The following is a 12646-nucleotide window of genomic DNA, read 5'->3' as shown; positions in this document are numbered from 1 at the left end:
AAAATGAGAAATAATCCTTTATTTACTTAAAAAATATTTATTAGATAATAGTATACTTAGTCAAAAAATATAATAAGTAATAATAAAATATTTTCCTTCCCAACGTAAACAAATTTTTCTTTCCTATGTATTTATTAATTATCAGTGGCGATATTTGTATGAGATTTATTATTTAATAATTACGTTTATTGAAAATACGATAATTTGTTAAAAATACTAGGTATTAATTGCCATAATAGTGTGGGAATGGGTGTATTATTCTATCCATAAGAGGTAATAAAATTATAATGGGACAAACTTTGCGACATCGTTAAATAGTTTAAAATCACTGAACTGTAATCGTAAGCAGCATTTATGTATTAAGATTACCAGCTTAATAAGATAACCAGTACTTTTAAAAAAATATAAAAGATTCGGATGTTCCTATTCAACTTATCTTGTTAAATATTCCAGTACAAGTTAATTGGCGTTACTATCCACTATGTTTATCATAAAACATTTTATTACTAGTTATGTATCGAAATGTGTATTGGTATTCTATTCGCTTGTTATATTAAATGTTTACCTCCGTCTTATATACAATTTTAATCTGCAATAATCGAGTCTCTTGATCTGGGCGGCATATGCGGAAAGTGGAATAATCGTTTCGCCCTGATTTTCTAAACAGGACACGTTGGATTCAGGCATTTCGTATACCAATCAACGTAAATATGAGTCAATACATCTCACGGTTTATTTTGATGAAAATTTCCATAAGAAACGTCGATTCATTTAAACATAATGTAAACAAATTTGTAAGAGCTTAGTACACTCACTCTTACTTTTAAATAATTGGCCAATTTCACTAGAATTCAATTTCTGTATAAAACTTCACACAGATGAAATCGTCAGAAAATGGTTGCCTAATAAATAACAAAACGGTGTTCTCATTGCATAGTAAGTAATAAATACATGCAATGTGTAGGAAAAATTCCGCAACAACTTTAAAGTCGTAGGTAAAATCCAGCGGTAAAAGTTGTAAATGATCACATCGTTTTGAAAAATTGAGAGACCGCCAGTTGATAGTTTCTATATTCGTACGTTTCTGACCCTTCGGCGCTATAAAGAAATGCCAGCACCAGCAGTGATATGGCCCACTTTTGCAATAATATGTCCATTGCTTTGTTTCGTAATAATTAGCCTCTTGTATCAAATGTATTCTCTTATATGCAATTCTTCTCTTGAATTACCAATTTTATATAATAATAATAATAATAATAATAATAACAGTATCCACATAATGTTTTAAAAATGTATGAAATAAAGAATCACACCCAAACGTATCCAAAAGTTTTGTAAATGGAACTTCAATGACTAATCAAACATTGACTTAACCTCTTGTATCAAATGTATTCTCTTATATGCAATCCTTTTCTCGTATACCAATTTTCTATATTAATAACAGTATCTACATAAATAAGCAAACATACATTTTAAAAATGTATAAAATATAGAATCAAATCCAAACGTATCCAAAAGTTTTGAAAATAGAACTTCAATGACTAATCAAACTTTGACAAATATATTTTTTTTAGTAAGGACTGAACATAAAGTTGTATTGAAAATAGTTTTACAAAACATTTTGACCATTTGGATGACTTCATTAATTATTATTGTGGAAATAATACTTTTACATACATAAGCAAAACATTTTCTGGCAGTAATAAAAAAATTATAATGGGATTAGATGACGGCTTTTAAAGGGACTTGATAAAATCTTTTTTTGTTATTTTACATGTTTAGTAGTATATATAATTCTTATTAATTTATATAATCTTCATTTAACTGTCATAAAATATTATTGCATAATCTATTTTCATATGCGACGATAATAACATGCTGTAACAATGTATTCAATATACACAAAAAGCGTAAATTACATACGTCAGTTACATATTTAAGCAGTAAAATCTGAGAAATAATGGTAAAAAGATTTCAATGCGTGGGTTAGTCTACAGTCGGGTTTGAATAGATCTCAGCTGCAGCCATCATAATGATGCGATGTGGCTTTATTCTCATGCGTTGCATTAAAAAACTTTGCGTGTGCTTAATGCATTTTCTATTCAGTTTTCCACCTTTCATCAACACAAAGCATAAAGATAAATAAATGCCAGTCTTATGCAACATTCATATCGTAATGGACGGCATTATATTATATTAGTATTATATATTATTGTATTAGTATTATATATTATTATAGTAGTATTATATATTATTATATTAGTATATTATATAGTTATAGATAAAACGATGTATTCGTGAAATGGTAATAATTATTAATTATATAAAGTAATCTTGAAGGGGAGTCAGTGGCGAAAATTCCATTATAGGTGACTATCTAAAGACTGACTTCTTAAGAAATTTAAATTTGAATAACCTTAAAACATTTAAAAGGTTACAAAATACCAAAAGAGGTATATTTATTCTGTAAGCACCACAGCCACCCGCCTATAATAGACTCTGCATACACATACATATACTGTATCTAAGTCTATCAAATCTTCTACTAACAAATGCAAACAAAGGTTTGGTACCTATATTCCAAATTTTTTTGTATGTAAATCTATGGTGTTTGTCCTTAATATCGGAGGACTGTCTACTTCGTTATATGACTTATATTACATTATATTACTTTCATGACAAAGCCTACCTACCTTCGCGCATTGGCTCTATTATGTTGTGCACAGTACGCAAACTCCGAATGTCCTACAGGACAAGAGGTCGAACGAACCCGTAGGATTTTTTAACGCAGTTTGATTCCCAGTTCGGCATATTTTTTTGTAAATTATCTAAATATGTTGTCTTTGTTCTGTTTTTTCATGTTTTCTACATTTACATTGTTAATATCAGTTGCTGTTAATAGTGGCTGTATAAAATAACGAAAGACCTGTGGAGCTAAGAGGTATATCTAGTCCTCAAGATAATAATATAAAGAGAGTGGTATTGTTCGGCAAAATGAAGCCGTGTTTCTTGCGTATAACGCACAGTAGAATCTCAATCAGAACGTTATACCGTCATGTTGCTTCTCAGTACGCATACCAAATTTAAACCGTAGTTAGCCACATGTCTACTAAATTAACTAAAAATAAATACCGCTAACTTTATGAACTTTAAATTAATTGGTTCAGGTTTTTTAGTATGATGGTATCTATAGTTTATTGTATGAATCATAGATTTCAGTTTACAAACATTTTGTGATCATCCAAAATTGCCGATAAATTCACAAACTTATCCCTTTAATGAAAAAAGTAAACATTTTTAATTCGAAAGTTACAATATTTTCACTGCCTTGTAGTTACAATTTTGGATTTCGGTTGTAGAGAAAAATATCAAGAATATTTTTAAGCACTTTTTCTTTTATTTGGATCGAAACTATACTACGGTTCTATTATTCAGTAAAATGGTTATGTGATTAAAATGTTGCTCTACGTTAATAATTTGATATATCAAAGGCAATAAAAGATTTACAAATGCACCCATACACATATTATAAATAATATCATGCTACGCATATTTATGTCGTATGTACAATGATTTACATAAAAAGAAAGAATTTCACCTCCAAATGACGAAATTTTAATTTCTAATATTATGCTATGGCATAATCGAAATGACTCTTATTTACATACATTATGTACACTTGGCACTTCTCAACTCACGGTGACATAAATAAATAAAACGTAGGTACTGTATAACTGTTGTTTTACTCGTAAGTTGCAAACGAGATCTGATCTTCTAAATCTTCCATTTTATTATTTTATATGTTATCGTAAATTATTTCAAGTAGATTAGTAACATAGAGATAAATGACAAAATGGACTTACTTTTTAGTGCCCACATCTTGCGTCCAGCTATGCCCACCAAAAACTCCCCCATTTGTTTTCTGCAAATTGGTGACAGGTTTTTTCGAATTTCCCGCCAATTTTCAATCAGATTCTGAGCACTGTAGACACTCAGAACATTTTCTATTCCGACATTCTTCGAAAACGAGCCACTTAAAATCGTATCCTCATCCACTATGACATCATCAGATATTAAATTGCCCCTTTCCGCGTCCAAACCTGACGGCGCAGTACTCTCGTCCAGAGATTTAGTCTGTCTACTTAAAATTTCAACTTTCTTCGGTATTTTGTTGATATTCGTACTCTTCATGTCTGAAATATCTTGATTGTCGTCAAAATTCAGCGGAAAACCAAAAACACCCTTTACACCTTTAAGATCATCGTGAAATGGCTTGAACACCGTTTTAACTTCATTGTTTTTAACGGTATCATTAAGTTTTGGATTTACAGTTTTGTTTTCTATTTTATCTTCGGCCAAAAACATGTCAAAATCCACAGCGTCTTCAGTAGAATGCTTTTTCGTACTATTTTTGGCGTCATTTGTAACAGGCGTTTCATCGTCACTTAAAAAATCATCGAAATTTAAGATTTCATCTTCATCGTTGGAGAATGATGTGACCTTTTCATTGTCTTCTGCTGTATTACTTTTAAAATTTTCAAAAAACGATTCAGGCGAATCGGGATCGGCTGTTTTTGGAACTTCGTCGTTGTCCGGTAGACTTCTGGTTGATAATGACCTTATTCCAAAAATGCCTCCAATGTTTCCGCTTGATAACAAAGCGCCCAAGTTGAAATTGCCATTTTTATTACGATTCGTAACAAAAGATCGAACTGCTCTTGCTATAGAATCAGCTAGTTTGGTTTGCGTATCTGGTTTTTGGGCATTTGGAGATTCGTCGAATACAGAAAATCCGAAGTCATCATCGTCGTCCTCTTTCTCTGTTGTTGTCTCGTTTACTTTAGCTATTTTAGTCGTGGTTTCTACGTTGATTTTTTCGATAACTTTGGAAGATTTTGTAGTCACTTCCATTGCTCCATTTTCATCAGTCTTGCAGTTAGCCGTTGACAGAAGTGCAATGCAAATTAGCACGCCCGTTAAAAGTGTTCTCAGGTCAAACTTTCGAAGCGTCGCCATTTTCTAGTAATGTTTACAAATTGATCGTTTCAACAGGAAACAAATTAGCACAAATTACTTCAGTTGAACTTTGTATTAAAATAGTCTTTGTCTCATAGATACCTATAAAATTATATGTTACTTTTGTGTTATAATTTCATTTTTATACCAACATTTTCCGCCAAGATAGCCTATTTTATTTACCAATAATTATTCAAGTAGTATGTAGTAGGTATATATTAAGTACTTTAGGTAATGAAATGAAATTTGTAGAAAGTGTTCACTGTATTTGTAGAAAATAATAAAATACATCGCTGTCCATCATATGGATCACCAAGGGGTAATTTAATATAATATATATGCCTACTTACCAGAAGGAACCTAACTATAATCAACTTTTCAATTATACAAAGATCATTTCCCTTTACAATATAATATTTACTTATTATATTTAAATAATTTTTTAATATATTCTCTAACAAAATATTATACAAAATAATTATGATATTAGCATAATTAAAATAGTTAGTTTATATTTCTATTTGAACAACGTTTAAAACTAAACTAGTCTTTATTATAAGATAGTATGTTTAGTAAATACGTTATAAATAATAGTGTGATTCAAATAATATATACGTAACATACGCTAAGGTTCTTTACATTTTTTACAAGACAATATTTCACAATTGTGTCCAAAAGTAATGTTTTAACGATCTTTTGACCCACAAAAAACGCCACAAATTTATTAGGAATGTAAGTATTGAAAATGACTCCTTCAATTATCTCCACGGTCCAAAATAATTAGCACGATCTAGATTTTGTATATTGTTGAAAACCTTTCAAAAACAATATTTCACTTGGACGTATATATTTTTAACTTATCCAAAATGGTCATTTGCAAAATCAAGAGTTTATTTTCAAGATTTCTTAATTTATTCATTCACTGAAACGAAATGAAATTCTTATTTACATACAGTAGGTAGAATTTTACTTTTCAATTTCTTCATTAATATTCAATAGCTACTTTACGCGAATACGTTATTATTAATATAAGTATTTTTGTTTCATAACCTTATGTACATTAATAATATGATAACAGCATCTTTATAATTAAAATATGCTAAATAATGTGACATAACTCGTGATTAACCAAAAATTAAAAAGTTGGTTTAGTACTGTTAAGTAAAAATACCTAAACAATATTTTTTATTGGCTATGATTAGCTTATCAATTATATTAATAGTGTGGCTGTATTTTTTGATACTAGACATTCTAACTAATTTTTATAAACTATACATATTAATTAATATTATCCTTGTACGGATGTGAACATTTTCTACCGATTTCATGATGACACCCTAATATTAAATATTATATTTCAGTTAAACAACGACATTAAATTAAATATGGTTAAATTAGACGATTCACTTATATTTAATTAACTGAATTTTTTTTATTGTTATCACATAATACAAGTTTTCTTATCACAATATTTTAAAAACATTAAAAAAACAAAAAAAAAAATTTCAAAAATACTAGGTACTTATTTGATTTTTAATATTTTTTATGAAAAAATATGTACTTCAAAATAAACGAAAAATAATTTCGAATTACAAAATTCTAATTTAACGTCTGATAAATTTAATTTACAAAAATAACCTCTTTTCAAAATTCGAACGCGATCGGACTTCTCCTTCCGCCCGCGTTTCCAAAATCGAACTGACCAAATTTTAAGTTGGAACAGTGAAACGGAAATCGAATTTCTTTGCAGCCCCTTCCCAAGATTGCACCTTCCCGCCACTTTCCATTGCATCGAGTATTGCGTTATTTTGTTACCGAAATAATATTCCTGCCTCGCCGTGACGTGTAAGACGCGATAGAGATAGCGCTCTACAAAACAATAAACTCTGCGATTTATTGTGTCAGACAGTCGTATTAAATATTTAACTCTTAGGAACATTTTAACAACTGCCAAACTTTTATTTTTCATAATATCATTTTGATATCAATATTATTAAATAAATGAAAAGCATAAAACGAAACAGAGATTTTTTTTATTGATATATTATAAAAACAGTTGTGCAACAGCCAGTGTAAAGCTTCATAAGCCGTCTAGCACGTTTCCTATTAACAATAGTGTCCGACAAGGCGACACGATCTCACCTAAATGATTTACCGCCAATCTGGAAGATCTATTCAGGCGTCTTGACTGAAAGAACAGTGAAATCGCCATTAACGGCGAATATCTCAGTCACCTACGTTTTACGGACGACATTATTGCCTTTGCAAACAACCCAGAAGACCTTCAAAACAGGATGAAGGAGCTTGCAAATGAAAGCCTCAAAGCAGGTTTAAAGATAGATGTCACAAAGACAAAGGTACTTAATGATAAACTGCTTTGTTGCACCAAAAGCAATCCTCATCAATGGCACTCAAATCGAGTGGGTCAACAACTACATCTATATTGGACAACAAATGTTAATTGACGGTGGTATCTATGACAAAATTGCTCGCAGAACCAAACTGGCATGGAGTGCATTTGGGTGCCAGAATAGTATCTTCAAAAGTAACCTCCCACTGTGTTTTAAGTGTAAAGTGTTCAACCAATGTGTGCTACCAACGCTCACGTATACATGTGAAACATGGATTCTTAATGTAAGAGAAATTAAAAAATTACGAGTAGCACAACGTGGCATGGAAAGGTGCATGTTGGGCATAACGCGTAAAAATCACTACTTAATCTTAAGGAACCAATGGATAAGGAAGCAGACAAGAATAAGTGAGGTGATAGAGGTCGCTAGGCAGATGACATGGCAATGGACTGGATATGTCGCTCGACGAGTAGACGACCTCTGGATAAATTCCGTCATACGGTGGTAACCAGAGGGCACTAAACGCCCACATGGACGACCTAAAACCCGTTGGATTAACGAGCTCATAATGTTCGATGAATATACGTGGCAGCAAAGAACTAGGGACCGTGAAGAATGGAGAGAGCTAGGAGAGGCCTTCATCCAGCAATGGATCTACCCCGGCTGATGATGATGAATATCATCTGCATTAACAATTATGTGGAAAACAGCAAAAAATAACCATGCGTCAGGGTTCCGTGAATGCATCGCGTGATGACCGTAACTCAGCTTAAGCTTAGGGCGCAAAAATGATAATATGAAAAATATGTTATAAGTGTAATATTGTATAACCGAAGCTGGCCCACAAAATAGCATCTTTGACTACCCCTGTCAAATGCGGTGAAAGACAAGGACGAATGTCAGGTGAAAAATTTTTCGGTTCAGTCATACAGTTAAAAGCGAGAGTGAGATGACGTATTATATTTTAATTCTTTGACTGATACGATAATATGCTTTTAAGTTAACCAGTTAGCCGTTAGTGCCTGTGTTTCTGTCCACGTGAAACAAATTTGTTGGTCGATTGACTGAGGGTTCAAACACAATTATTTGCCTGTTAGGATTCATGGTTAAGTACAACCAATAATTCTCGTATAAAAAATACCCTTCACCTCTTGGTGGAATGACATAGTATTTATTAAAAATCATATGATGACAAAAAAATAATATGTCAAAAGACATTCCCCACACGCTTTCTTCTGCGTACCTATAGGTATAGGTACTGCCAATACAATCCGTTTTACCCACAACAACACGTGAATTTGCTAGATCCGGGATTTGAACCCGGAACCCACGATCCAACACGCTACCGTCCGGGGTGGTAATTTGCTATTTATGTGTTTGTTTATTTCATATTCTCTACTATACTTTTATAATCTTTGGGATAATATGATATAATCCCTCATAACGAAAATGGCAGGTTTTCAACAAAAATTATAAATTGAGTTAGGTGGTGTACGGATAATGCTCTATTTCTAAACCATTCGACATAAAGTCAAAAGTATAAAATATGTTTCAGTATTGTTTATAATTTTTTTGTTGAAAACGGTACTTATTCTAAACAAGAAGACAGCATAAAGAGATTCATAAATATAAACACAGAATAAAGCAAGCCCTAATGGAAATTTGAACTTCTACTCGTATTACAGTCTAACCTGGATTGAAGGTAGTTTCTCGTTTTTATGGTAACTCCGATTACAATTAGATTAAACCTCTTAGTATAATAGAATTAACTAATAATTAAAATTAATAGTATAGTAGGTACTAGAACAAATTTATTTTGTTTATTATAAATATTTCTATATAAATAGTTAAAGAACGCGTCGATTTGAATACCAATATGGATTGGTAGTTATGTATTTCGATAAAACCACTGTATTTTCATTAGTATTCTCTTTAAAAAAATATATATAAAAATAACGAAACTTTAGGTAATACAGTGAATGTGTTAAGAAGCATGAGAGCGAAATGCATATATATGTGACTAAGTGATTAAGTGCAGCACGCATGAGGAGGATGCAATGTGGGTGCTATGTCAATACGATCGTGCAATAAAGACGCAAACTCTTACACATAGAAGTGTACGTGCTTCAGAGAGAAACCGCTTATTGGTAGTTATGCATACCACTGGCAGACAGAGAGAGAGTGTATGTACATATGTGTGCTGCGCTATATGCACTGCGTTACTAACAGACAGATAATTCAAGACAAATAAAATAGTCAATATAATTTTAAAACGGAGTCTGGAGTGAACATTCGTCACGGTTGTCTCAGGGTCTTATTAGCCAATACAAAAATGAAATTATACCAAGTAAATTCTATCTCTATTAGGTACATAAATTATACTATGATATGTAACAACTCGGTCTATTTAATCTGGCACATAGGTACTTCGTTTGTATGATTGAGGCTCTGAGGATTTAATTAATACAAATGCACCGGTGACCAAGCCTTTGTAAATCGACTTTAAAGTCAAATAATGTGACTGTAAATTTCACAACCATTTTCATTATTATGTACAGTGCCACAACTTTATTTGGAGAATTGATTTGGGAGCCACAGTCGAAAACTACCCAATCAAAACTCGCAACTGAATATAATCTGACAGTGAAATGACATATTCAATATGGCGTCACTGTAATTCCATTTTTGTTTACTCGACAGATAAGTTTATTGGAACTGTAAATGAGGTCTTATTTTCGTATGATTCATTACTCTATTCTAAGAAGTACAGACCTACAAACTTATCTGTAGAATGGATGGGGGAGCCACAGTCGAAAACCACCCAATCAAGACTAGCAACTGGACAGAATGCATCATTCGAATGACGTTTTCAAAATGGCGTCCATATGGTAATTCGTATGTCCATTTTTGACCGTTCTTTTGATGAGTTTGTAGGACTGTAGACATATTTCTCTATGTGTATTAATGTTTTAGTGCTTGTAGAAGGACAAGTCAGGCGAAAACATTTAAATATCTACATTATTACAATAATAACAATATTTTACAAATCATATCCCTGGGATATAATTAAGTACTATTATAGCTTTTCATCTAACGCAGTTACAGATTTTAATTATATTTCAGGCTTGAATTTAATATATGATGTGAAAACTTCACCTAAATCATTTTTTAATTATATTTCAATTAATACAGGTAAGTACTCGTTTAATCCGCAGTCCTCTATTATTATTATTACATGGTACGTACTACTTTTACCTTCTTACCGTTGAAACGAGTCGTTTGGTTAATGTTTACTTTAATTCGAATTAAGTAAATTATTCGGAAGTATCCACGGACAAGTACTTACCGGCGACAGTTCGAAATCCAAACTTTCGTTTCTTTGACCTTCCGCTACAGAGTGAAACAAAAATAATTATCAGCTTTATAGGATTTCACGTGGCATACAGTCAGAATTGGCGTGACACACTTTTCGGCGCTGTCGACTTATGGATTTATTACCAAAACCAATATAAATCCAGTCAAAAAAATCTTTTATTTAATATCGATTAACTAAATGAAAAAATCCGGATAATAACATCATCAAAAAACTGCTATTTTATCCAATAGCATTAAAACACGTCACAATAGATATTTGGATATTTTTAATTACATTATGATTATACCATAAAGTTGATTTATTTTTTATAATGTTTGTGGACGTGTTAAATAGGTTAAATTTATAATTGTATAAAAAATATCATGTTTCTTTAATATTTACTTATACACATCCTGTCTTTTCTACTTTCTTGTTATATTAGTTGTTATTTGTAATTAAGATATTTTTATAATTTTGTATTTATTATGTATTATGGCGCATTGGCCAATCGCTGTAATGCGGTAATACTCATTTTTCTAAATAAATAAATAAATTATATAATATGTGGAAAATACTTGGGTGTGTATAGAATGTATAACAGAGGTAAAACCCATTAAATTGAGTAAAATTTTCTACTAGATTTCGTCGTCAGCCATTCTGCCATCACATATTTAAAGATGGGGGGGAAAAATATAAAATATGAACACTCATGTTTATTATTGGTTTTTTTTTAAATATAATTTTCATGTAATACGTACTTATATAATATTCATATACTATTTAATGAAAACAAAAATTTTATTCATTGATTTATTAACTGCTTACACAAGCGTGACTTGTAATCAATATAATTATACAAAATATTAGTTTAATCCCGTAGTTTCGCGGTGCTTTTGTGTATAAAATAACATTATTTTCAAGTAATTTAAAACTAAATATTGTTCTTGCACCCAATTCAAAAATTTACACTTAAGACATTCGAGAGATTTATTACGCTTTTCCGAGCTACCATCCAAAAGTGTCATATTTAAAAAATATATATATATTGGATAGATATTACTTTCCAATTTGTCAAAATTTAGACTAATATAAAATATTAATTTTAAAATAGACGATAAATATTGGGTTTGAAAGAAAAATAGTTTAGATGACACGACGCTGAAATAAAGGATTGTCCGACGAACGGTCAATGTAGGTATAAAATAACAGCAGTGTGTAATTGAATATACCTACATTAGCGGTGCATACTGGGTGTGCGGTGGGTATAGCTTTAAGAGTAACGAGGAGATAACAGAGCGGATCAAGCAGCCTCTTCATCACGCTAAAGAGGCCTGCGGGTGCCTCAAGAGAATTTCAACCTGGCCTGCTTGTTCTTCGAGCCAACACGATTCCGACTTCCTGGAAGGACGCTAAATACCATCCACATAGTGTATACCGTGGAGATAAGGGATGCTGGCATGACGATGGAAGATGTAGGAAGGCTGGCGAGCGACAGTGATCCTTGCGGCGCCGTATGGTGTCCATATGCTCTAACTAAGGAGCAGATATGGTCAAAGAAGAAAGAAAACAACCACTAATGACTAAAGCATATGAATTTGTCATTGTGTTAGGGCATCAGCAAATAGTATGAAAATTATCTAGAGATCTAATATTTTTCGAACAATCTACGGCTCTCTGGGGATTTAGGGGGAACATGTAGGGATTTAAATACCACTGGTTTATCCATTAGTAAATGAACAGCAACTTAAACTGGATTCTAGTACTAAAAGTTTCATAGCTTCATAGGTAGGTGCCTAGGTACTACTAAACTAATACTGTTCATAATTGTATAATTCGTTGGTATCCATATTGAAACTTGTAATTCAGTATTCGAAAATGAATAAATAAAATTAATATAATAATTATTGCATTTTTAATCAAATTT

The 12646-nt window shown here is 31.6% G+C and overlaps 1 protein-coding gene and 1 long non-coding RNA gene across 2 annotated transcripts in view; both read right to left on the bottom strand.

The window, feature by feature from the left end:
• LOC147071847 (uncharacterized) overlaps positions 1-12646 on the bottom strand; it is a 383531-nt gene that overhangs the window by 1854 nt on the left and 369031 nt on the right. Inside the window, exon 3 of the mRNA XM_085946786.1 lies at positions 3864-5118. Coding sequence (XP_085802912.1) covers positions 3864-5016 — 1153 coding nt within the window. The 5' untranslated portion in view covers positions 5017-5118. The remainder of the gene's footprint in view (positions 1-3863; positions 5119-12646) is intronic.
• The window catches only part of LOC147071851 (uncharacterized), a 386436-nt gene that overhangs the window by 195161 nt on the left and 178629 nt on the right, over positions 1-12646 (bottom strand). The gene's annotated exons all lie outside the window — the stretch shown is intronic.

The sequence above is a fragment of the Rhyacophila brunnea genome, unplaced genomic scaffold (genome assembly GCF_057557595.1).
Source record: "Rhyacophila brunnea isolate RB1 unplaced genomic scaffold, BYU_Rbru_1.0 scaffold_2, whole genome shotgun sequence".
Classification (NCBI taxonomy): Eukaryota; Metazoa; Arthropoda; class Insecta; order Trichoptera; family Rhyacophilidae; genus Rhyacophila; species Rhyacophila brunnea.
This window is presented reverse-complemented; position numbering and strand designations above follow the sequence as displayed.